General features: G+C 51.3%; 1 protein-coding gene and 1 long non-coding RNA gene across 4 annotated transcripts in view; both read left to right on the plus strand.

Moving 5' to 3' along the window:
- Col5a1 (collagen type V alpha 1 chain) overlaps positions 1 to 15579 on the plus strand; it is a 166090-nt gene extending 150511 nt beyond the window's left edge. Inside the window, exons 63-66 of one of the 3 annotated variants that reach the window (XM_008843928.3) lie at positions 371 to 483; positions 3909 to 3977; positions 7836 to 8069; positions 13306 to 15579. In XM_008843928.3, the coding sequence (XP_008842150.1) occupies positions 371 to 483; positions 3909 to 3977; positions 7836 to 8069; positions 13306 to 13452 (563 nt within the window). In that variant the 3' untranslated portion in view covers positions 13453 to 15579. Of the gene's footprint in view, positions 1 to 370; positions 484 to 3908; positions 3978 to 4042; positions 4112 to 7835; positions 8122 to 13261 lie in introns of all 3 variants that reach the window. The other 2 variants (XM_029568755.1, XM_017800837.2) reach the window with 2 other exon arrangements.
- On the plus strand, positions 490 to 3197 carry LOC115072181. The gene is made up of 2 exons (XR_003851251.1): positions 490 to 852; positions 1046 to 3197. It is a non-coding gene; the product is annotated as an uncharacterized LOC115072181 (long non-coding RNA).
- Positions 15580 to 26108: the final 10529 nt, after the last annotated feature.

Genomic DNA, 26108 nt, shown 5'->3' on the forward strand with positions numbered 1-26108 from the left:
TCCTGCAGGATTTGAAGTTTATCTGTAACTCCAGGAGGCTCTGACCCCATATGCATGAATCCATAGGTTCATTCTGGAACATTCTTTGTCATTCTTTCCACCCATCAAGTGGGCCAGAACCCCACCCCTTGCGCCCTGGTCAGCAGATACCTGCGCAGTGTGTCTCATGCCGCAGCTGCGCTCTTGTGAACAGGGCTGTCCGCCGCTCTGTGGGCCCCATAGGAACAGGATACTGCAGGAAGGCAGGCCTGCGTCGGCAGCTTTATGGCCCTGGCTGTGCGTTTAACGGCCAGCCAGGCACGTCACGGCAGCTCCTTGACCCTCCAGGGAGCCATTTTTGTGAATCTGCCTCCCTGTCTCTGAAATCCAGGTGAATATTGGGTCGATCCCAACCAAGGGTGCTCCAGGGACTCCTTCAAAGTCTACTGCAATTTCACAGCCGGAGGGTCCACATGTGTCTTCCCCGACAAGAAGTCTGAGGGGGTAAGTATCTGTGTCGCCTCCTGTTCCATGTAGGCTGTACCAGGACAGGTGTTTCTTGTGTGTGTACAGCTTTAAGGCTAAAAACCAGAGACCAATCAGTTTCAGAATCAAGAGCATTCTTCCTGAAGTCACTCTTGTGTTGCTTCTGGATGCTGGCAGGTGGAAGGTTGGCTATGTGTGCCCTCCCCGAGCTGCTCACAGTGGGATTTGTCCCCTGGCTGATGACCTTCCCTGGGACTCAGTAGCATCCCAACTGAGACCAAACTAAAGTGCTTCTTGGGTCAAGTGTGATAAGGGACCTGAGACATCTAGGGGTCACCATGGACCTACACTGGGGGCACCAGCTCATTTTTTTGAGATTTGCCCTAGGTCCCCCGAGTTCCAAGCAGGGCTCTACAGTCTATTCATGAGGAATTTAGGGGTGGAAAGCTAGATTCTGACTCAAGAGATTTTGTAAGATGTCACTTAATAACATCTGTGACCTTTCAGGGACTCAGTGATGTGGTAGGAATTTGTGTGCATGTGACTCACATATGAATTATGGTATGCTGAGGAGTGACAGGCCCCCCGAGTTCCAAGCAGGGCTCTACAGTCTATTCATGAGGAATTTGGGGGTGGAAAGCTAGATTCTGACTCAAGAGATTTTGTAAGATGTCACTTAATAACATCTGTGACCTTTCAGGGACTCAGTGATGTGGTAGGAATTTGTGTGCATGTGACTCACATATGAATTATGGTATGCTGAGGAGTGAGTTTGTGACACTCGCATCAGAGGCAGAGGCCACTTTGGGGGAGGAGGACGAGCCTCCCCATGACTAAGAGAATGACCCTTACCTCAGTGTCCCCCGTATGATCCGGGATGGCCAGTTGTCACGTGCCATTGTCCAAAGGCCACAGTAGGTACACCTGTATTCCATACCACAGCTTCCTAATGGCCCTGGTACCCGAGAACAGGCTCCTGCTGGAGAAAGAGCAAAGGGCTCCCTGGGGCTCTTGGCCCCTCTCTAAATCACACCATAAAGGCAGTAAGCACCGGCACACCCTTGGGTCACACTTTGCTGGTGGTAACAGGAGCAGAGCAGGGCAGAGAGATTCATGGGCTGTCATCCCTCTGTCCTTCCTCACCCTGATCTCCCTCACTCCCAGAGACAAGGGCTGCTCAGAGGTCTGAGGTGCGACCTGCCCTATGGGTCTTGTTTCCTTCCATCTGACCAGAGCTTGGAATGGAATTCAGCCAACAGACCTTCCTCTCCCCTCCTGGTGCTCTGCAGATGGCCTCCTGATCACCCAGCCATCTCTCGGTGCACAGCAGCTGGGGTCCATGCAGACCCGGCGCTCTGGCTCCTTGCTCCTCACGCCATGTGAGTGGATGGCAGGCTGGGCCAGGACTGTCCTTCCCAGGGCAAACAGACCCTCTTCTGGCGGCACAAGCTTCTGGGGCCTCGAGAGGTTTGAGGCAAAAGTCTGAGTTGAGGCCTGTGCTTGCTGCTGTCTGTCCCTGATCTAGGAGGAACTGACCCCACATGATCTGGGTGTGGCTTTGAGTGGCAGATCTGAAAACCAGAGGGAGAAATGGCGGCTTCTTGGGGTCAGGCAGGCTGGGTACCCTCTTTCCTCCAGTGACTCTGGCGGTTCTGGTAGCAGACAATCCATTAAGGCTCAGACCTTTACCTCCTCCCCACCAACCCTTGGGCCTGGGTCCCAAACACAGGTCCCTAAGGGACCTCGTCAGTCCAAGCTGGCTGCCTTGAGGACTCTTTCCACACCTGCAGTGAGTCAGTCCAGGGTCACCACCTCCCACCGTCACACCATAGAGAACTTACTAAGCCACGCACCCATTCAATTCACAGTGTGCCTGAGTCCGCCCAGCTAGACAGTCTTCTATACCTGCAGTCTTGGCCTCCATAGAGACAGACCCCACGCAAGACCCTCCTAGGGGGGTACAGAGGCCAGCCCTATGATGAAGGATGTCTGCTCGGCAATCTCGGGAGGCCTTGGGGACAGCCTCTGCCTCCTTCCTTATCATTACAGATCACCTGGCAGCTCCAAGGACCCATAGGCTGCAAATCTGCAGAGAGGACCCCACCCCACACGCATCGCACACACACACACACAGACACACACTTGACACACACTGCATCCATGAACCATATGCACACATATATCTCCGTTGTGTGGCTTTTCCTGAGGAGACGTTGAACAAACATCTCTTCACTCCACATAAGACGCCAACAACAGACCAAAGGGATGAGTCCAGCCAAGGTTCTAGGTTAATGACCCAGCGATTTTGTTCGTGCTACTTACGGGAGCGTGGGGGACTCAACGGCAGTTGCATCCCTGAAAAACCCACCCCAGCAAGGCTACAGCTTGCAAGATCTAGTCTCTGGAGTTCCCAGACTTGCAGGCAGCTTGGGCAGCTCAAGGGTCGCTTCTCCCCAGCAACTTCTGCTTTTGAAACCTCAGGATGGGGCCTTAGGAATCTTGTAAGTTTGCGCAGCGTCCCCTCCGAGAGGATGCTTCCATTTGGATGCAGTTGTTAAGCAGCACTCCACCTCTTTTCTGACGCTTGCATTCCCATATCCCCTCCCTCCCCCCCATGATGCTGTCTAAGCCTCGGAGGAGGTGATGGTAACTGTTGATTATTTTCCCTCGCCTGTGGCTGAGAACTGTCCATTGCAACAGCACTCACTTTCCCTCAGTAACTACTTGTGAGTGTCCCACTGCAAAAACAGGAACTTCCTTCGATGACCAGCAAAAGCTGACAGCAATAAGCTATGGGCATAATCACAGATGTTTAGAAGGTGACTTCATAGCCAGCATTACATCCGTTTAACAGACAATAGCTGTATCTTCCCAGGAGCCCGTCATCTCCCTAGCTTGATAGGGTTTTACCCTGCCTTACATGTAAGTTCCAGATGTAAGCCCTTCTTATGAAGGGAGCCTTAAATCTAATGGCAAAGCAGTTGGTTGCACCATAAAATGGTGCCAGTGTTGTCCCAGTGGGTGCATCTTGCTTGGCCCGTTGGTAGTGCAGCATGCAGGGCCATAGCTAAGCAGGGCTGCTGGTGACAGTTCTCTCCTAGCTGTTGGCTTTGACCTTCTCTGTCACTGCCCTTGTGATCCTTGAGGGTCCTGAGTTTCTGTCACTTACTGCCCTGCTGGCACATGTCAGCACACACAGGCTGTGAGAGTGTACAGTCCGTGACCTGCTTATGGCCATGTTGGCATATTCTTGACTACGGTAGAGCTCCAGAGCTGTTGTTACCCCCGTGTCTTTGTGGTAAGACCTCCCCTTACGGGGAGGCACAGGCATCTCGGCAGGACACCAGGGGTGGGGAGAGCTGGGAAGGTCAGTCCACGGAGGCAGAAGTAACCCTTTCGTTTTCTGTTTCTCTCCCTTCTCACCAACCCCGCCCGATGTGTAGGCCAGAATCACTTCTTGGCCCAAAGAAAACCCAGGTTCCTGGTTCAGTGAATTCAAGCGTGGGAAACTGGTAAGGTGACCTCTGGTCCTTTGCAGTCGTCGCTTTAAACCCACCGTTCGTCTCCTATCTTGCAGAGTAAAATGGCCCGCTGGCCCAAAGAGCAGCCTTCTACCTGGTATAGTCAGTACAAGCGGGGTTCCCTGGTAAGTGGCTGCCTCACGTTGCCTGCTTGCGGCTCGGCCTGGCTCTGGGCTCTGCATGGGACTCATCTCCGGGGCCTGCTCTTGTCCTTCCAGCCAGACTGTTCCACGTCCCTGACAGCAAGGTTCAGATGGGTGTGGTGTGTCTTCCTCCTGTCTCCTCTGATACCCAGAGTTCCTTCCAGCCTGGAAGTGGTTGGATGACATTCCACTGAGATTCTGGATATACCTACATGTCGGTGCTCCAGTAGAGCCCACATGCTGCCTATGGGTGGCACAACTGGGCTGCCTAGACACAGATTAGAGACATACACGGAGCAGGAAAGCCTGTGTAAGCCCATGGGCAGGGCAGGTGAAGCTGCTGTTCTTCAAGTTCTTTGGTCCCCTGCCATGTGTACCCTCTTTCTGTGCTGCTCTTGACCTTGAGGTTCCCAGTTGAACCCACATGGCTGTATCAGTCCATGTTTAACTTATGGGAAGCCTGCCTCAAAGCATAATCCATCCCAGAGGTGAAAAGATCTTGGATCCCCTTTTTTTGTTTTTAATTTTATTTATTATTTTTATTTTACGTGTATGTGTGTATTGCCTGCATGTAGGTAAGTGCACCTATGTTGTGCAATGCCCACAGAGGTCAGAAGAGGCTGTCAGATCCCCTGGGACTGGAGTTATGGACAGTTGTTAGCTACCATGTGGGTGCTGGGATTCGAACCCAGGTCTTCTGCAAGAATACCCATTGTTCTTAACCGCTGAGCCATCTCTCCAGCCCCCAGATCTTGGATCCTCCTAAAACACCAAGCAGGATGCCCTTCTGGCCAGCTTGGAGGCCAGGAGCTGGTTCAGACATGCTCATGGGAGGCCAGTGGCCTCCAACTCAACATGGGGCATATTTCTCTAAACTGTTTGGGGCTTTCCTAAGGTCAACTCAAAGCTTTGTGACACCCTGGTGGACCTCACCATAGGAACAGGCCCCAGGTCCCAGGTGGAGCCCAGTCCTTCTTCACGCCTCCCTTCCAGTTGGTCAGGCCCTACCCTACAGGTCCTTGCTCACAAAGAAACCTGCTCTGGGCTCTCAGCCCTGCACCGGCCCCGGCCTCTCTGCGTGGACAGAGCCAAGTCTTCCCGAGGATGCAAAGCTGTAGCTCCCAGCACCATCCCGTCCCCACTTCTCTGCTGTTCCATAGCCTGGTGACATGCCTGGCTCTCTGACAGGGCCCCAGGTGCTCTGCCTCTGTACAGAAGCTACAGGCCTGCGCGTCTGCCCGTGACTCCACACCTCCTCCTGCTTGCTGCGAGTCAGGCGTTCTGTCTGTTTCCTTTCCTGGCCTCTTTTGCTTGCCCTGGAGGAGAGCCACTGGCACACAGAAGGACCTGTGGGGAGGGAGGCCCAGTGAGCAGTGACAGTAGGCTGGGGGTGGGGCATGCAGAAGAAACTGCAAAGATGCAGCTGACCAGGGGAGGGGTCCGGGGCATCCTGGCCACCTGTGCTCGGCTCAGCCCTCTCTCCTTCCATAATGGCTTTTACCTGGTATAGTCCAGGTTCGCCAGGAGGCCCCACCCTAGTCACTGTCCTCACTGACTGAGGAAGCTTCACAGAATACCCACGTCTAGACGGTCCCCCTTAACCTTCATTCATCCTAAATCGGTTGCCAGGGACAGAGGCACAGAGAAAATCCAAGGCAAATCAGCCTTTCTTCGGGGCCTCTGTGAGAGACACTAGTGACTGGGAGGTAAATGGAGGCCTCTGTTGGGGAAATCCAGTCTCCTTCGGGGCTGCCCAGGACCACCACCCGTAGTGGGGGCGCAGGGCGTTCCCTGGGGCCAGGTGTCCCCTGGGGTAGGGCCACTTGGAGACCGCAGCCTGGGAGAGCACCGGGTTTTCAGGTCCTTCCGTGTCTAGGGCCAACCTTGCCTCTGCTGTGGCTTGTGTCCTTCCTCAAGTCAGTCACGTGTCCTCCCAGGAGCACCAGATGCCCATACTGCCGGTTGGTATCCACTTTTCCTTCACAGAGCCTGACTGTGGAGTTTGCTTAAGCTGTCTTCAAGGGTGTAGAGTTGGCTGACAGCTTGGGAACCCCAGGGTGTTGGAAAGGATCGGGGTCCCGGGCCTGGTTTCTCTGGTCTCTCCAATTGAAAATGTAGGTGCTGAGGTTGTTGCTCATCGTTCCCTGTGCCAGAACCACCCCACCCCCACCCCCCACCCCCCGCTGACCCTCAGCAGCACTTTCCCAGCACTCTTTCACGTGCCCCTATTGCCTCTGGAGGCCAGCGTAGAGCAGTGTTGGAGCAGCTGCTGCCTGGAGCTGGGACCACCAGAGTGAGACGCTGGCCTCTGGCAGCCTCTCTTCTTGTCTAGAGAGAGGCCTTTGGTCTTACCTAGGCAGAGGTGGTGCTCTGTCCCACATCTGAGATGCTTCACATCCCTGACAATGTCAAGTGCCCTCTGCAGAAACTGAGACTCACCTCTCAGGATACCCATACCGGTCTGTACCTGGCAGAAGAGAATGGCTTTGGTTACCCAGCTGGTCACACTGGGGAAGCCACTCAAGGAAGTGGCATTGCCTTTCTCTGATGCTCTGGAGAACTGGGCCTTCCAGTGAGGGTCCTGTCACCCAGAGCCCTGGGCTGCTCGCTTGGTAAATGCGGTGGTCTGCAGGATTGCCTGTTGGCTGCCTAGAAGCCCACCCTTGGCAGGAGAGAATGCCCGCACCTCCAGGTGCACCTGGTCATCCCAGTCTCCACACAACCCTGCCCCTCTCTCAGACCAGCCTAGCAGCCAGCCAGCCTGTGCCATTCCCCAAGGTCTCATGGCCTTTCCAGCTCTTGAGTCCAGCAGGCTCCCAAAGAGGGGCCAGACACACGCGCCCACAACACCTTCTTTTGCTCACCACAGTGACAGGGACACAGGCTGAGCCTCTGTGCTTGTGGCAAGAGATGGCCACCAGGACACAGAACCTGACTGGGACACAGGACCTGAGGGAAGTCAGGACTGCATACAGCTTCGGGCTGCAGGCAGGGCTCAGAGAGGAGCAGTGGCAGAGCTGTGACCCTGAGTTCTCAGCCATAGCACACTCTGCCAGTGGGCACTGTGCCCATCACAGAGAGAGGAGCCTCTGTCAAGGCTCAGACCCAGACAGAGCCCTTGAGAACTGCCAGGGCAGGAAGGAATGTGGTCACCCAGAGACCCCAGGAGCTATCTCCCACTCCCAGGCCTTGTCCCCATGGATCTCCTTAGAGAAAGAAGGCCTGGCCTTCACCCTGACTCAGAGATCCCGGGACAGGAGTGGGTCTTAGCAGACCGCGTGTTCTCAATACTTCCTTGTTATTATTTCTTCAACGCGATCCAGCCTGCCGGGTTGGGAGGGGGTGGTTAGTTCCTCAGAAGCAGCCTGGCATCAGGAGGCAGAAAGGAGGGCCAGGAGTTCCTGTACCTGACCAGGCAGGCTTCCCGGAGGAGGTAAGGGTTCTGAACGTGGAGAGGCAGAGCAAAGGGTCATAAGCAGACTGTCAGTTACTGAAGGAAATCCTGTGTGTTTCACCTTGCTCCAGCTCCCAGGTGATCCCAGGAACGCTCGTGTCCTGGCCTAGGGGCTAGGAGTGTGCAAGCTTCCAGACAGCACCCTCAGAGGCGATGAGTTTGGGCGAAGCCCAGCCCTGTGGATGTGGGAGGCTCTGCGGAATTGCTGTGTGTTCTCCGCCCTGCTGATAACCCTCGCTATCCGTCCCCTAGCTTTCCTATGTGGATGCTGAGGGCAGCCCCGTGGGCGTGGTACAGATGGCCTTCCTGCGGCTGCTGAGCGCGTCTGCCCACCAGAATATCACCTACAACTGCTATCAGTCAGTGGCCTGGCAGGACGCCTCCACGGGCAGCTACGACAAGGCCATCCGCTTCCTGGGCTCCAACGATGAGGAGATGTCCTACGACAACAACCCCTACATCCGTGCCCTGGTGGATGGCTGTGCTGTGAGTGTCTCACGTGATGTCACGGTGTATGCCTCCCTCCGATGTACTCAGGGTACCTTCTGTGTGTCTGTCACTGAGATGCGTGGTGGACATTGAGAGTCAAATGTGTCCCCAGCCTGGCTGTATCAGAGTGCAGCCAACTTGGGCCAGTCCAGGTCAGGGTTTGGAGACCTCCTTTCCCCTAAGTAGCTCATTTCTGGGCATGTAGAACCAGGACTGGGCTTCTTTGTATGTATGTGTGTATGTACACATGTATTTGTATTTGTGTGTACATGTGTGTACATTTGGAAGGCAGAAGTGGGCTTTGTTCCTGCAGAATGGCAAGGTCTCACTGGTTTGAACTGGACAAGTAAGCTACACAGGCTTGCCTTCCAGAGGCTGGAGGTGAGTCACCAGGAAGTCCAGCAGCCATTTTCCTGACCCTTCCTGATGTCAGACCCCATTCTCTTTATCACTTGTTCTGGGAGAATGTGCCTGGAGACCCCCTCCCTCAGCTCTCTAGGGCCAGGCTGATGCTGACCGCATCTCATTCCCTTTCCCTGTGTCCAGGGTCAGCCCCCAGGAGCTGGCACCCCCACACGGCACGCCTTTCTGTTCAATTTGTGGGTGAAGCGGACTTGCCCTGGTGCCATACAGAGCCAGTCCCAGGGATTTGGGGGTGAGGAAACAGCATATGAACTCTTGCTGATGACTTCCATGTCACTATTTGATAAAACAGCCAGGCACCATCGGAGTGTGTCCTGGCCTAGGAGACCCCCCCTCGAGTGCTGTATGGGACCTGGGAAGAGAGCATGGCATGTCTTCTCCCCACCCGTCTCTGTCTTGTTTCTTTCTGAGCTGTGGCATTCTTGCATCATCCTTGGATGTCGAAGCTAGGCGTAGGATGTAGGCATGCTGGGTTGGGGAGGGAGAAGCAGCTCCCTCCTATTCGACTTCTGGAAAGAAAAGATCCTCTCTTTGAAAAGGTGGGGAGATAATGGCTGAGGACAGAATAACCCGCTGATGGGAACAATTGACCCTGCAGGCTGGCAAGGGGATGCAGAGGGAGGGAAGGACCCGCCGTCGTGTGGAGGCGAAGGGGAGTCTGAGGAGAGCAGCGTGCCTCAAGGCGGACTTGGTCCAGTGAGCCATTCTCCACCCCACACCCCTGAGAGGTTCAGCTATGATCTGAAAGGTCACAGCCCTTCATTCAATTACGGGGCTCCCGCGGGAGACTCCTGTCCTCCACACACGGGCCAGTGGTGCCAGGGCCTGCCGAGCCCTGGGAGGCCAGCTTGATTCATTTTGTAATCACAGCCACTGAAATTGGAATTCTGACACTGGCATCGTGTGGCTGGGTAGCCTGATTGACGGTGCTGCTGAGCGGCTGGCCCTGTGGAGGGACTGGGAGTCGCTCCACATCAATCCCATTGTTCCTGCAGCTTTGTGTATCCCTGGGGGGCCGTTGCTAGCCCACAATGGTTATTTATGCCTCTTCTTTAAATACGCCTCTCTCTAAGCGCTCTGATAATTGGAGCAGCGGGGCCCTACAGATCCAAGTGAAATCACCTGCCAGCTACATACCCTGGCATGGGGGGGGCGGGGAGAGACCCACACGATGCTGACACAGTAAGCAAGAGGAAGAGGAGAGGACTGTTGTCGTCCTGTGGGCTCATGACTCACAGCTGTGCAAAGGTAGAGAGCTCCCCTCTTCCCACTGAGCTCACATGACTCCCCAGACCTCACCACCTCACCCAGAGCCCAGGGAAGGCCAGGCTGATGACCTCATATGATTGATTGCCTGCCTGGGTTGGGGAGCGGAGTCAAGGAGATAGGGCCTAGATGGCAGGGTGACCAGCTCTGCCTGCTGAATCTGGCCAGGGGGGTGGGGAGGTGAGCCACTCCTTGGCTAGCTGCAGGGGCATGTGAGCCCAGCTCCAGAGGCCGTGCAGATTTTTTTCTGTGTGTGTGTGTGTGTGTGTGTGTGTGTGTGTGTGTGTGTGTGTATGCTTTTCATGTATGTGGGCATACATATGTGTGGGTAAGCATGCACATGTGGAAGTCTGAGGTTGATGTCAGAAATCATCCTCAATTATTCTTACACCTTATTCATTGAGGCAGGGTCTAACCCAGAGCTCACTGATAACGGCTAATCTTAGCCAGTTTGCTCTGAGGATCCCCTTGTGTCTGCCTTCCAAGGCTGGAATTACAAACTGCCATTCCCTCTTGGCATTTATGTGGGTTTCTGAGGATCCAAAATACAGTCTTCAAGTTTGTGAGACAGAAGCTTTACCCCCGTCTCCTGCTGTATTCGTATCTCATATATTATACTAGAAGTTCCAAGGAACTTCCAAAGAACTTCCTCCACTTCCTGGAAGTGGAGCGGTATGGCCATCTTTTGGGGCAGTTTCCATATAGCCTGGCCAGAGTAACCATAAGTGTCTCCAAAACTTGGCCATGTTCTGGGCACCTGATATCTGCACTGAGTCCTGGCAGCATAGTGTTTCTCAAAGGACAGTCAGAAAACTATGAGTAATAAAATTGTGCAAGACCCCCATTTAAGAAAGTGCAGATTTCAGGGCTGGAGAGATGGCTCAGTGGTTCAGAGCACTAACTGCTCTTACAGAGGACCCAGGTTCAGTTCCCAACACCCACATGGCAGCTAACAACTGTTGTAACTGTTAACTTCAGTTCCAGAGAGGTCTTATGACCTCCACAAGGCACTGGATAACATAGATGCACTTACATACATGTAGGCAAAATACTCATACACATAAAAATAAGTAGATAATTTTTTTTAAAAGAGAAACTGCAGATTCTGAATCCTGCCCCAGATCCTTCTGGATGGTCAGAGCCTGTAGTGATTGTAGGCTTCTGGGGCCCTGTTGCATTTCTGATTCTCTTACTCTGGCTTTCTGATCTTCCTCCCAGCAAAGTGCAAGATAAAGGTGTCCTAAGAGGGAGCCGTAGGAGGGTGAGGTCTGGGGCAAGTGGAAGTTTGGATACTGTGAAGGCAGACACTGAGGCTGATGTCAGCGATGCCAGTGGGACAGGGTTCCACCCACATCCCCAGTTGCCCCCGAGCCATCAGCACACCTTCCAATGTCCAGCTGAGGGACAATTGGTAGCAGAGAGTGTATTGGTTATCTGTTGCTTGGAACAAATGAGCCTGGACATCTACCAGATTTAACAAAGGAATTTGCCACCGCATTCAGCATCTGAACCCTGGGAGTGGCTTGACTGGGCAAGTCGGCCTCAGCGTCAGTCAGACTTGTGTGAACCACCTTCAAAAATGACAGTTGCCCGAGCAGCTTATAAGTGACAGACATTGATTGCTGATAGTTGGCAGGCTGGAAGCTCCAGGTCAGGGCCAGCACAGTTGGGTTCTGCTGTGGACTGTACACAGCCAACTTCTCACAATATTCTCTCTCACATGGCAGAGAGGGAGGAAGGCAGACTTGCCAGAGTCATTTCATAAGGGAACTGAGCCCAAAGCACCTCCTCAAGCCCCACCTCCTACCATCGCCTTGAGCAACAGGGTTCCAACGGGTGGATTTGGGGCACAGTCTACCCACAGCCACGGAGTAAGACTTTGAGACCAGCACCGAACGAGGGAGAGTCAGTCTGGGGCCCCTCTGCCTGACTACACCATGGTGCATTGCCCCCACAGAGGAGATGCTTGCTGGCTGCCCACTTTCCCCTTGTGATTTCTGCCAGGGATTGAGCAGTGGAGAAAGACCAGACCCAGCTCCATGTAACTCCATGTGTCCATGTGTCCATCCAGGAACCCCTGCTGAGGACAGATGGCCAGTGGATGTCTCAAGTTCGCGGGGGAAAAGGCAGCTGTCAGGGACCACTGGAGGAAGTTAACAGGATAGTAGGGCCAGGATAGTTGACAGGATAGTTGGCCTCTGTGATGAGTACCTTAGAAGCCTGAGTTGAGCCTGCTTGGGTTTGGGTCCACAACACTCCTGCCTCTTCCTCCCCGCACGCCGGGCTTTGTAGACAGGTCTCTTTTGGAGAGACCTCAGCAAGGTCTGTTCTTGAGAACCTGGACAACTTTCCAGTTTATTGCTTGTTGTTGATGGGGTAATGTAAGAAACTGAATTACACTCCTGAACGAGTGCCTTTCTCCAGATGCCCATTCTCTCTGGGGGCCTGAGGCTGGGTTTCCATGTACCATTGGAAACCAGGCACAGTATTAGACCAATACAATGCAAGTATTACTTAAATTTACTATAGGCACCTACCTCACTCCCTAGCTGAGGTTCACCCTGCCCTTCCTAAGAGGGCTTTGTTCCTCTCCCCACAAGTATGCTGGTCTGAGCACAGGAGAGGCACAGACTCATCTCTCAGGCTGCATGATTGTGCCTCAGTTTACCCAGGACTCTTCTGGAGCAGGTGATGTGGAAGGTTCCCTGCCTGGCCACACCTGTAGGCGTGTACCCTTGTCCTCAGAGGTCTAGTAGTAGAGTGCTGAGAGCAGGCCTTGGCCTCGCTGACATGTACCCAGATGATCACAGGAGATCCCACACCAACATGGCCCCAACGCCTGCTCTCTTCAGTGTTTGCTGTTCGTGATTGTCTATTTTGGGAGCGGGGAGACCGTGTTCTGATTTTGTACAGAAAGTTCTGTAGCCAGCCCTGTCACAGACTGAGACAAATACCTATTCTGTAATAGGAGGGGTGTGGGGGCTGGGGAAGGAGGTGCAGTCAAGCTTCATCTGCCTCACTTGTGTGTGAAGTCTTATGGGAGTCCTGTCAGCTCCCTGATCCTGACTCCCACTGGTCCTGGGGCATCATCCATGGGATTATAGCAGGCTCTGGTCAGCCATGTTTCCTCCAACCTGCCACATGTATCAGGTAACTCAGGACTAGGTGGAGACTTGTAGCGGAGGGGAACCTGAGCTAGGTGTGGTGAGAATCCTAACTACTTTTTAAATCTTGTTAGAAAAGATTTGATTTATTATTTTTATTTTTTATGTGTGTGAGTGTTTCACCTGCATGTATGTGAGTGCACCCATGTTATACAATGCCCACAGAGGTCAGAAGAGGGCATCAGATCTTCTGGAACTGGAGTTTCGAACGGTTGTTAAGCTACCATGTGGGTGCTGGGAACCGAATCCAGGTCTCTGCAAGAGCAGCCGGTGCTCTCTTAATGGCTGAGCCATCTCTCTAGTCCCAGGGATCCTAACCACCTTAACAACCCCAAGAGGCCCTGGGCTCTAATTACCTCCATGTGCTTCCTCCTTCCTAGACCAAGAAAGGCTACCAGAAGACGGTGCTGGAGATCGACACCCCCAAAGTGGAACAAGTGCCCATCGTTGACATCATGTTCAACGACTTTGGTGAAGCATCACAGAAATTTGGATTTGAAGTGGGGCCGGCTTGCTTCCTGGGCTAGGAGCTGCCGAGCCTTCCGGTCTCCCGAGCAACCTCGTGACCTCAGCACCCCACCCATGGGTGTCCTGTGCACGGCCCATCCCGGACAGTGAACATTTCTCCCCCGCCTGCCCTACTCATCTGTGCCTCGGTAACCCCGGGGTGCTGGACCCCACGCCCAGAGAGAACAAAGGGAAAGAGCCGTGTCCCCACAGAGCCGAATCACATGACCTAGCCACGCCACAGCCTCTTGCCACACCACGTGCCCTGGCCCCCAGCCTGCCCGATTGGTTCATCCGTGGCATTCGTGAACCATTGGCTGGGAGTTGGGGGTAGGGCAGTATTTGGAAATCACTTTAAAAAAAATTCAACTTGAAGATGTGTATTCCCCCTGACCTTCAAAAGATGTTCAAAGGCAGTCTGGTAAAGGTCACCAAAGTCTCTTTTTTTCAAAAAAAAAAAACAACCCTCAACACATCCACTCAGAGGCCAAATGTCATCTGCATGTGCCTTTCCGATGGATTAAAGGTGCTTATGTTTTTGTGAGAGTTTTTAAGTAAATATTTGTATTGTATTGTTATAAATGTTAAGTGTGCCTGATTTTCAATCGTGCGTGGAAACCCAGCCTCAGGCCCCCAGAGAGAATGAGCATCTGGGGAGAGGCACCCGCTCGGGAGCTTAATTCAGCTCTTTACCCCCCCCCAACCCCATCAACAACGTGCAATAAATTGGGAACTTGCCCAGGTCAGCAAGAAGTCGCAATGGATCTGCAGGTGCCCGGGCCCCTTTCCAGACGTTTCTATTTCTTTTTTCCTTTTGATTAGCTCTGGATATTTTTTTATGGGGAGGGAAAAAAATTGATACTCTGACTTTTCCATATGAGCTCACATTAAAACACAGGCTTAAATTAATTTTGATTGCTTCCTTTCCCCATGAGTGTGGTGGGGGAGTGTCCAGGGCTGTAAAACCACGTGTTCTGTAAATGAAAACTGACTATGAACATTGGTGCTGATTTTGTTTTACACTTGTCTCTTGTGGTGCTACGTGTCTTAAGATCTACTACAGGCAGCACTGGGGTGGGGGCCTGCCTCACCTCTTTCCCCCACTTCCGTTTATCCTGGTCATTTCTCCATGTTCTGAGGTTGATCCAAGGACCTGAAGAACAGCTTGGTGCCCGAGACCTCTCTTCCCAGCAGGCACTCTTTACTCTTGATGGGGGTGTGGGGGATGTTCCTGAGGTCCATCCCCAAGTCCTGTGTTATGCTTACATCATATGAAAACACATGCACAAAACAAAGACTCTTCCTGCATGGTACATGGTGTATCCGCAGCAGATTGTGTGCGGTTGCCGAATGTTTGTGGTGCTAATTTTTGTGTGTGTTCCAAGGATGGAATGGGAGCTCCTGGGTGCCCACGCCGATAGCCAGGCCACCTTGCACGCAGCCGGGTGGCCTAAGAAATGTGCAGTGGACCCAGTCTCCGGGGCTGCTACACCGCTTCTCCCCCTACGAGAGCAGTTTGGGCTCCCACCCATAGGTGCCCTGGGTGCTGGGGTCAGCACTCTGAAGCTGGGCTTGGTTCCCTCTGCATGTTACCCTCTCCCTCACCATCTGGGGTGAGGAACTGCCTTTTGGGTGCACAGGACCCGAGGACCCCAGGACCAGCAAGGAAAATTGATCCTCACTGTGAAAGTCACCCTCCTGTCTTGCCTCTCCTTCCACCGTGGGCAAAGTGTGGAGCCCCTGGGAGCCGGCGGTCATACTCTGGTGCTCGTTCCCCTCCTCCCTTGCATGGAGGAAACCACGGCAAAGCACCCAGCAATGACCAGAAGTGACGAACACCACCAACTCTCGTTCCCAAAGTTCCTCCGAAAACAAGTCTTGCTCTTGCCAAAGAAAAGTCTGGCCTCGGAGATTTCTCCCAAAGCCAGGAGAAAAGCCATATCGGAGGATGGCCGTGTGATGCCCTGTGGATTCTGTGTAGGTCATGTGATTCGGTCTCTGCCTCTGGCCCCATCCAATTTGTCCTTCTGTCATGTTCCGTTGGTCCCCTCAACATTGTAATTTGTATGAAATCCAAAATGTGTCCTGTTCTCCCCAGACCACTTTAGCTATGGTATATTACAATAAAATTAATTCTTATATTTGCAGACACTCTTCTGGTGTAATTTTATTTCTCTCTCTCTCTCTCTCTCTCTCTCTCTCTCTCTCTCTCTCGCTGTCTTCATGGACAAATGTTGAGTTAAATGCAAAAAAATAAAGCAGTCTACGATTAAAAACTACAGGATGTGGGTCCTTTAAAATTCGCCAACCGATACGTTGTGCATTTCCTGGAAGTTTCATGGAAGTGTCAGATCTTAACTTCTTCCGAGGAAGGGTGTTCGAAAATATCTGAAATCTGTGTAACAAAGGAATCGTTGTAACAGTGTCTCAATAAACCGAGTTTACTGTTTACACCTGACAGATGTGACTGGCTGTCTTCTTCAGGGTAGCAGGTCCTCTACCACCCACTCGCTGATGTCGCACGTGCAGTTCAGGACATTAGGAGCTATGAGTTTCGCAGCGATGTTCTCAGAGGGATGGGATCCACGGAAAGCTTCCAGCTGGGAAGTTGGAAGGAGTTGGTGACTAAGCCTTGCAATGTTCCTCAAACTTAGACCCATATGGGGCAGCATGCAGCAAGAAAACTACCCAGCTACCCTCCCCTGGGGGCTGCACCTGCAGGGTCTGCACATTCTTGAAGGAGGAACCTCATTCCAGGGTGGGGAGTGGTACAGCCACTTGGCTGTGGATGGAAGGATTGGTGTCATCTGCTGACAAGGCTTGTCCTGTGCCTGGCCCCAGACTTTTAACAACATGACTTCACACAATAGATTTAATAGTACATCCCTACCATCAGATTAGGGGCTTCCAGCTCAGAGCCCCCTCCTTCTGGGTTAACCTATAGGACAAGCTAAAAGATGGGAGTCGGGGAGGGTGATGGAGACACACAGAGTCTCTGGTCCCTTGGGTCACAATACAGCTCCTTCACTCTGCAGAGGCCCCACAGCCATGGAGAAAACAGAGACAGTTTCCTGAACTCATTCTTGGAGCTGAGCCCACTGAGAGAGACCTAAGACCCTCTCTGAGAGACATTTGCATCAGAATGCCAGGATGACTGGACACCATGCCAGGTCCTGAACTCTTTTGCCCTGCCTCAGGGTGGGAGATGCCCCTACCACCGAGCAGGGGCGCAAAGCTACATCCCCAGCTTGGTTTTGGTAAGTTCTGAGCCTGGAAGACCCAAGCCCCAGTGTCCCCATCCTCTGATCAGCCTATGGAAGCTGACAGGTGCTGAGATGCTGAATCTAGGCCCCTCCTGCTTTCGCTCCCCTGGTGTAAGCCACAAGCATCTGTCACTGACGCTGCTGTTCTCTCTTGGGACCTTTGTCAGGCACTGGGTCTGTTCTGTGCCCCAGCCAGGAAGCTATCCCTCCCCAGCTGCACCCCAGGAGTAAACACTTCACAGAAGTGCATCCTCCCAGAGGCATTCTGCATCCCTTCCTACCCGTACTGAGTGGAAATCCTGTTGGTTTGGGAGACATCCAGTCCCCAGGCATATGCCGTGAGCGGACATGTTCAACTACACAAGAATCCATTGCCCTCTGAGACTTCCTTAAACTTGTTTGAAACTAGAAGCCACCGCACAAAGAACTCCTTCGTGGTTGAGACAGTTGGAAAAGCTCTTCCCCCAGACGGGAGCCAACCCCTCTGCGTCAGCAGGAATCAGTGTGGAGTAGCACGTGACCCCAAGACCTAGGGGATGGAGATGGCACCGTTTCACGTCACAGCTTCTGCAAACAGCTCAGCCAGGTCCTCGGGCTCAGGATCACCCCCCTGACATTGCAGCTGGGTGCCTGCCAGGACCCAGGTCTCATTCAGAAGGTGAACCAGGGAAGATCTCTTGGTGGTGGCAGGATCCGGATCCTTGGGTGCTGTTGGCTGGTGGACACCTCCATCCGTCATCACGTGGGCCTCTCCAGCATGCTGACCTACTCCATCACACCAGTCACAGGAAAGCAGCTAGCAAATTAAGAGTCCAATGCCCACCCCATCTCTGAAGGGGCACCTGCTCATCGGCTGTGCTCTGTGGACAGAAGCAGTAGGGTTACCGTGGCTCAGCAGTTACCATGAGACTCCTAGGGACAGACTGAACGCACCTTGCACTGTGAGATGGCCAGGGAACTTCAGGGGTCAGGGAAGAATGCACGAGTCTGGATCTGAAACATTTTCCCTGGTCCATATGTTATGACTTGAACACCAGCCAGTACACTACCAGGAAATGATGAAACCTCCAGGAGGTGGAGCTTAGTGGGAGGAGTTAGGTCCTTGGCGATGCACCTCCTAAAGGGATATTGGGACCCCGGCCCATTCTTGTCTCTCTCCTTCTCTGTAGCCATGAAAAAAGGCTTCCCTGGCACATGTTCTCATTTCCATGAGGCACCAGGCCCTCATAGACCCACAGCAACCAGGGCAAGTGGCCACCGACTGAAAACAATGAGCCAAATAAACCTTTCCTCTTTATAAGTTGATCTTCTCGGGCATTTTGTCATGACAATGGAAAGTTGATAAACACAGCACCCTTCAGGGTGGAACTTGGGTGCAGCCCTACCATTGGGAAGGCAGAGGCAGAGCGGAAGTGTGCGGTGATTTCATCTCTTACCTTCCAGGAGGAGGGCCTCATTCCCCTCACATGTGAAGCCCCGTGGGTGCTGCCAGGGCTGAGGGAGACGAGAGCCACCGGTGGTTTTTTCCACCCCAGCTGACATCACACATCTCCTGGCACTCAGGTAAAGGAATGATGTGGTGAGCAAGTCATTTACAGATTAATGGCGGTGCATACTCCCAGCTGGGAATGGCCATGGTGCTGGGAGTGGGGTGGGGTAGGTGAGGGTGTCTGAAATGCCTGCATGTGACTAGCAGTTACTCCCACACAGCAAGAACATGGGTGAGTAACAGAAGGCCACACAGACACCAGGCATAGTTGGAATATGGGGGTGGCTTTGCTTGCAGACTTCTATATGCTTAGACTGTTTGGGAGCAAAGGGCAGACATCTGGGGCAGGCCTTGAGGGCTACAGAAATGTGAACTGGCGTTTTGGTGTGGAAGGTAGGCCTGGGGGCATAGAGGACTGCTGGAAGGCCACTTCTTGCTCTGAGGAGTACAGAGATTGTAAATGAGACATGGACATCACAGGGGTGCTGATGACAGGGTGGCCCAAGATTGGGCATCACTCACCTGCACATTGGTGTCCCACATTGGTGCCACACACCCACGTAGTCACAACCTCCGTGCCTGTGCCTCCCACTGAGCCTCTCACCAGCCTCTGAGGCCCTGTCTTCCATACCGTTTCTGGACTCCTTCAAGGTTTTTTCCTCTTCCTGTTGTGATTCACCCCAAATATTTTAGATCTGACTCTGACTTTTCAGTTCCTGGCTCAGATCTCACCTCTTCAGAGAGGCGGTGAAGAATTGGGTCTCTCAGCAGTTAATCTGCAGCCATCCAGCATCTTTAAAGACAGCTGATACCTATCTGTCCCATCAACAAAAATAACCTAGGGCAGGTCTTAAACGTTTTTGCATTTGGGAGCCCTTTTCTCCCAAGAAATTTCCATATCACCCTGGGTATATAAGTGTAGCTTCTAGTTAGCCTTAGATGTCAACTTGACACAGTGCAGAGCTGTCTGAGGAACCTCAACTGGGAGAATTATTTCAGACTGGCCTGTGGGCTTGTCTACAGGGCGTTTTCTTGATCGCTAATTGATGTAGGAAGCCCACCACATCGTGGGCAGTGCCATCCCTAAGCAGGTGGTGCCAGGTTGTATTAAGAAAGCTAGCTGAGGGGCTGGAGAGATGGTTCCGTTGTTAAGAGCACCAGCTGCTCTTGCAGAGGACCCAGGTTTGGTTCCCAGCACCCACACGGCAGCTAACAACAGTCCATAACTCTAGTTCCAGGGGATCTGACGCCCTCTTCTGACGTTCTCAGGCTTTGCATGATATGGGTGCACTTACATACATGCAGGCAATACACTCATACACTTAAAAAAATGAATAAATAGGGCCGAGAGTGGTGGCCATGACTTTACTTCAAGCACTCGGGAGGCAGAGGCAGGCAGATCTCTGTGAGTTCAAGGCCAGCCTGGTCTACATAGTGAGTTCCAGGACAGCTGGGGCTATAGGGAGACCCTGTCTCAAAAAGACCAAAAAATAATAATAATAATAATAAATAAAATATAAAAAAGAAAGCTAGCTGAACGTGAGTTGGTAACAAGCCAGTAAGTGGTATCCTCCATGGTTCTGCTTCAGGTCCTGCCTTGAGTTCCTGCCCCAACTTCCCTCAAAGATGGCCTGTGACCAGAAGTATAAGATGAAATAAACCGTTCCCCCCCAAGCTGCTTTTGGTCATGGTGAAACCAAACCAAGTATGTAAAAGAGACATACAAACCAGACCTTCATTGATAATAATTCATAGAGTTTATTTTTAGGACCACTCTTGGTATACATATAATTCTATCATGTATTAAAGAGACGAATTAATGAGATGAATGAGCTCGTTTACTTTTACGTAAAGATTAAATCTTGACTGAATATTTAATACTGCGGGCTGTAGAGTGTCTTCAATGTTTTTCAGAGTTGATTGTTATTTTGATTTTATAATAGTTAATGCCAAGAACGTCACTTTGCATAAGTACATAGGACAAAATGGCAGAAGTGTGTTTAAAGCTATTTCAGACATTGGAAATTCTTCCCCCATCTCAAGCCAAAATTCATTGACCAATTTTTTTTTTTATGAAACTTAAGCCAGCAACTCAGACAGCGGTTTAAAAAAAAAAATCTAACATTCTCAATCCACAGATTTACTAATTTGATTCTTACATGCTGGGGAATGACAGTAGGTAAATATTTAAGTCTTTTTCTGTAAATTGTTATGTTTCTGTAAGAGTTGAAAATCCTGTGTGCCCAGTAAAAACACAGCAGTTCGTAACACACAAGAGTTTCGAATCTGGTGCTGGAGAGACAGCTCAGCGGTTGAGCACTGACTGCTCTTCCAGTAGGTTCCCAGCATCCACATGGCGGCTCACAACCATCCATAACTCCAGTTCCAGGGGAGCCAACACCCTCTCCTGACCGCCACAGGCAGGTATGCAGGCGTGTGGTCCACTTAACGTACATGGAGGCAAAACACTCATACACATTAAAAAAAATAAAATACTTTTTTAAAGGAGTCTCGAATCTGAGCTGAGGTATTTCAGGTGGAGTCCATTGGCCGAGAGTGATGTGATACATAGTGCACTCATTGTCTGTTCAGAGTGCAAGCTTCCATGAAGCCACATGGTATAACACGGATAGATGGGCGCTGCCAGAAACTCGTGGATGCATTACATGTTTGACGTGTTTGATCTTGAATTAATTGTTGGCCATTGCATTTTCAGAACCCTTTTACTGTTGCCAATTTTTTCACCACCCACAATCAGTTATAGGCCCCTGTGGGCATCACGACACAGTTATGAAACTGAGTGGTAAGGACAGAACAAGCCCATTTGAAGGGAGGAAAGATGAGCAGCTGGAATCCGAGCTGGGTGAGCCATGGGGGAGGACTTCTGGAAAAGGACCTGTGGGTACCTGGCTTTCTCAGGTCCTTCCTGTGCCTGTGATATTACAGACATTGCTGCCGCAGGCTGAGAAAAACAATCTTCACTTCATAATAAGAGTACCAGAAACTCTGGGGTTGGAGAAATGGCTCAGCAGTTAAGAGCACTGACTGCTCTTGCAGAGGACCTGGGTTCGATTCCCAGCACCCACATGGCGGCTATGAACGGTCCTGAACTCCAGTTCCAGGGGAATCCCAAGCCCTCTTCTGATCTCCTTGGCATTGCATGACACGGGAGCACTCACATACATGCAGGCAATATACTCATACGCATAAAAAAAAATAGTAAATAAAATATTTTTTAAAAAAGAGTATCAGAAACTCAAAGTAAGTTGGACATGGACGTAGAGAAAAGCAAAAATGGCTGTCCGCGCTGATTTGACACAACGCAGTGGTTTCTACATTCCTAATCTCATTTCCCTGCCTTCCGAATCCCTTATTGGCTGAGTTCTTTAGAGAGGCACAATCTTCCCAGTCATCTAGCATAGGCCTCACTGAAAACTCCCCATCCTCCTGGGTCTCAAGTCCCCCCACTCCCATCCCCCCACCCTGTGTTCTGATACATGGGCTCAGTCACACAGCTGATTGTAACTGTTCAATCCTAAAATAAACTAAAAAGGGCCCAAGCATGAAGGTTCCAGATGCCAGGTAGGGAAGACAGGGGCTTAGTGTTTCCTCTTAATGGTTCACTGATGGGCTCTAAACATACCTCACTGAGAATGAACCATAATGATTTATTTCTTACAAGATGGCAGCCATCTTGTCAGTACGAAAACTTGGAGTCATGGATCCAGGTGACCAGCATGACCAGGGGTGTGTCCTAGGTTCACCTCCATGGCCATGGTAAAAGTACCCTGAGAAAAAACAACTTAAGGGAGAAAGGGTTTATTTTAGCTCACAATTCCAGATTACAGTCCGTCACTGCAGGGAAGTCAGGGCAGGAGCTCCAACAGCCATGCTTAGTACACACTTTGTATTCTGATTCAGTCCAGGACCCAGAGCCAGGGAACGGCGTTGCCCACAGTGAGGCCCACTTCAATTAACCCAGTTAGGAAAGCACATCCGTCACAGGCCTGCCTACAAGCCAACCTGATCTAGGCACGCTCTCACTGAGACTCTCTCCCTGGATGATTCTACACTGTGTCAGGTTGACAATTAAAACTAACCACCACAGGGTGGGCGTAAACCCTTTCTACCGCACCCTGACTCCCAGTCTCACCATGGGAGAGGAGATACACCAAGGAGCCTGTGGAAAGAAACAATGGAGCAGATCCCGGCTATTTCCAGTGTTGGGAGATGGCTTGAGTTCAAGTCCTACCGCCTTAGATGGATTTGGTAAACACTCTGGCTTGGCTCTTCCTTAGAACCACTTGAGACGCCACCCTTAACCAAAGGGACCAAATCAGAGCCACCCTAACAAAGTCTGGAAGCCAACCCCACTGGATCCTGAACAGTCAACCAGCATGGGCCCGTCTGCAGCCCACTGCCTAGGTCTCCTCTGAGGAAGAGCATGCGATAGGTTAACACAGCACTTGTGGGGCCTCCAGGCTCCACCGCACAGGGCACCCAATGCTTTGCTTAGACTCAAGATTGCAGGGAGCACTTTATGTAGACTGCAATGTCCCAAGGACATGGAAGATTCTGGAAGAGATACAGAAAGACCAAACATGAGTCAAGTATAAATGCTAGACATAAAAATATTGGGAGTCAAGGCATGGTACAGAAAGAATCAGGGCCTATGGAGACCTTTGGTAGCTATTATCCCAATTGGGGTTTGGAAGACATTTTTGTTTTGTTTTTGAGACAGCGTCTCCCTGTAGCCCCAGCTGGCCCGGAACTTGCTATATAGACCAGGCTGGGCTTGATCTCACAGAGATCCGCCTGCCTCTGCCTCTGAGTGCTGGATTAAAGGTGTGCACCACCAGACCCATCTGGAATGGTTTTTAAGATTTATTTTATTTGGGGGCTGGAGAGATGGCTCAGCAGTTAAGAGCACTGGCTGCTCTTGCAGAAGACCTGGGTTCAAATCCCAGCACCCACATGACATCCAACAATTCCAATTCCAGAGGACGTTTCCCTCTTCCAGGCTCCAAGGGCATCACATGCACAACTGCCCTAACATGCATGCAGACAAAACACTCGTGCTCATAAAATAAAAATAAATTTAAAAATTTTAAGATTTATTTTAACTTTTTTGAGACAAGGTCTCTCTATAGCACCAGCTCATCTCAAACTCATTAAATAGACCAGGCTGGCCTCAGTCTCACAGAGATCCTCCTGCCTCTGCCTTCTGAGTATTGGAATTAAAGGCATCATGTGCCACCATGCCTCGCTTTATTTTAATTTTAATTATGTGTATGTATGTGTGTCTATGTGGGGGTACATGTGTGTATGGGTGCCTGTAAAGGCCAGAAGAGTGTTTCAGATCCCTTGGAGTTAACAGGGTGCTGTGAGCTACCAATGTGGATTCTGGGAACGGAACTCAGGCCCTCTAGAAGAGCAGTTTGTGTTCTTAACTGCTAAGATGCCTCTGTAGCTCCAAGGAAGATATGGTTTATAAAGCGAGAGCAGCAATCCTATATTCCCAGCAGGAAAGGAGCAAGCAGGCTGAGCAGGACTTCAGCCTGAGGGGCAGGAGGGCAGGGGACGGGGTGAGCAAAGTCAGGGAAATATGGGCAGATTACTAAATGTCGTTACTGCCTAGAGGATGGCCACCATCTAGGGGTTCTGGATGGGTTTGTTTTCTCAGCCAGTTAAAGAATTAAAGGGCAGGAAAAAATCTCAGACACAGCAGAGAGCAATAGGCGAACAGACTTTACTGAAAGATGAAGATTCACACACACACACACACACACACACACACACACACTCACCCAGAGGGAAAAGCTCCCTCGGGTGGAGAATTCATGAACTGAAAACCAAAGTCCCTGGTTGGGGCCTGGGTTTGCAAGGGTTTTAGTGGTTCCCCTCTCCTAATATTAGATCGGCCAACTTATACAAAGAGGACAAGGCTGATAGGTTCATGGCCTCAAATGAGGAGGTGCCAGGTCCTGCCTCAATCTTATCTGAACTGGTCTGGACTGGTTGACTGGAAAGGGGACCCTGCTGGCTAGAGGGGGAGCCCCCAGGCCTTTGTCTCAGGCCAAAAAGACAGAAGCACACTATCTTTAACATTCATCAGTGGCCCTTTCCCTATCTCTCGCCAAATGGCTAGCTCCTAGTCCCTCAAAGTAGTCATCAACTGGCGCTCCAGACCTGAGAAGCAGGGAATTTACACAACGAACACAGAACACCTGGAGAGACGTCTTCCCAAAGGAGAGGAGAACCCTCACCAGAAGAGCACAGGGGTGTGGGACAGGGACTGATAAGCAAGATGAGGACCCTTCCATCACCAAGAGAAAAGATGAATAGTATTCTCAACTTAGAATTCATGTCTAGTGAAACCGTGGGCCAAGGGTAAAGGAGAAAGGGGGTCTTCTTGAAGTCAGCACAGAGACTGGGACTGTGGGCAGACCCATGACCCCACTGGTAGCCCGCAGCCGAAGTAAACTCAGATTCTTAGTGGTGAGTGAAGAGCCATGGAGTGGGAATGTGGGGGGGTCCTCTAAAATACATTTCTCACTGTTAAAAATGGTGCTGAGTCAGGCTTGATGGCATCCACATATCATCCCAGCATTAGGGAAGGTAAAGGCAGGATGCCAGCCTGGGCTGCATAGTGAGACATTATCTCAAACAGACAGACGGACAGACAGAAAACCCCCGCCCCAGACGAAAGTATTTCTAAAAGGCAGCTTGACTTATTAATATAAAAATCAGAGTGTTTGGCATTCATAATATACGTAGAGGTAAACCCATGGACACAGTGGGTTTATTAGCTATTTTTCTCATTGGTTGCTTTGACAAAACACCTTATAAAAGCAACTTGAGGAGGGAAGGGCTTTTTGTCTCACAGTTTGAGGGTACAGGCAGTCCATCATGGTAAAGGAGGGTGAGGCAGCTGGTCACACTGCATCCGCAGACAGGAAGCAGAGGAAGATGGATGCTGGTGCTCAGCTCACTGTCTCCTTTACCTCTTTTTTTTAAAAGTCTGGAGCCCCAGCCCATGGGATGGTGCCACACATATTCAGAATGATTCTCCTTCCTCAGTCAAATCATTTTGGAAACATCCTCACAGACACACCCAGTGATATGTTTCCATGGTGATTCCCAATATAACAGGTAGACAATGAAGATTGTGGTGTGCAGGGGGAGGAGCTGAACAGACCATCCAGACCTGTCCCCTCCAGATGGAGCCGGTGCCTGAGCAAGGCTGGAGTGAGAACATGCGATCCGGGAGGGAGGCTGCTGTGCATGTGAGCACAGCTCAGCCCAGAGGGCTGCAGGGCCGCAAGGCCGCCTCACGCCTTCCCTGGCCTCAGTTTCCCACTCACAGAGGGGCAGCTGATCCGGGCCTGGTCCCCATAGTCCTCTCTCCACCTGTCTTATTTCTTACACAGAGGTTACTAGAAGTCTTTCTCACCTTCTATTTCAGCTTTCAAAAAGATTAATTCAAATATAATTTGTTCAGTGTATTAAAATTACAATTTTGGAGACCTGGTGTTTTCATATAACAAGCAACTTGTAATAATTTGCTTTAAGGAGCCCGAGAATAATCCTCAGCCCATTCACGGACTTATCTAATTGAACAGTCTTAAAAATTTTAATTGCATTTACAAAGTCTATTCCAATTTATGTCTTAGTGGCCTGCCTCAGACAAAAACCTATGACTGGGACTGGAGAGATAGCTCAGTGGTTAAGAGCACTGGCTGCTCTTACAGAGGACCCGGGTTCAGTTCCCAGCACCCACATGACAGCTAACAACAAGCATCCGTTAACTCCAGTTCCAGGGGATCCGATGCCCTCTTCTGACCTCCATGGGCATTGCATGACATGGGCGCATTTATATACATGCAGGCAATGTACTCATACACATAAAACAAATAAATAAATG

Source organism: Nannospalax galili, unplaced genomic scaffold, assembly GCF_000622305.1.
Source record: "Nannospalax galili isolate Female #2095 unplaced genomic scaffold, S.galili_v1.0 scaffold300, whole genome shotgun sequence".
Taxonomy (NCBI): Eukaryota; Metazoa; Chordata; class Mammalia; order Rodentia; family Spalacidae; genus Nannospalax; species Nannospalax galili.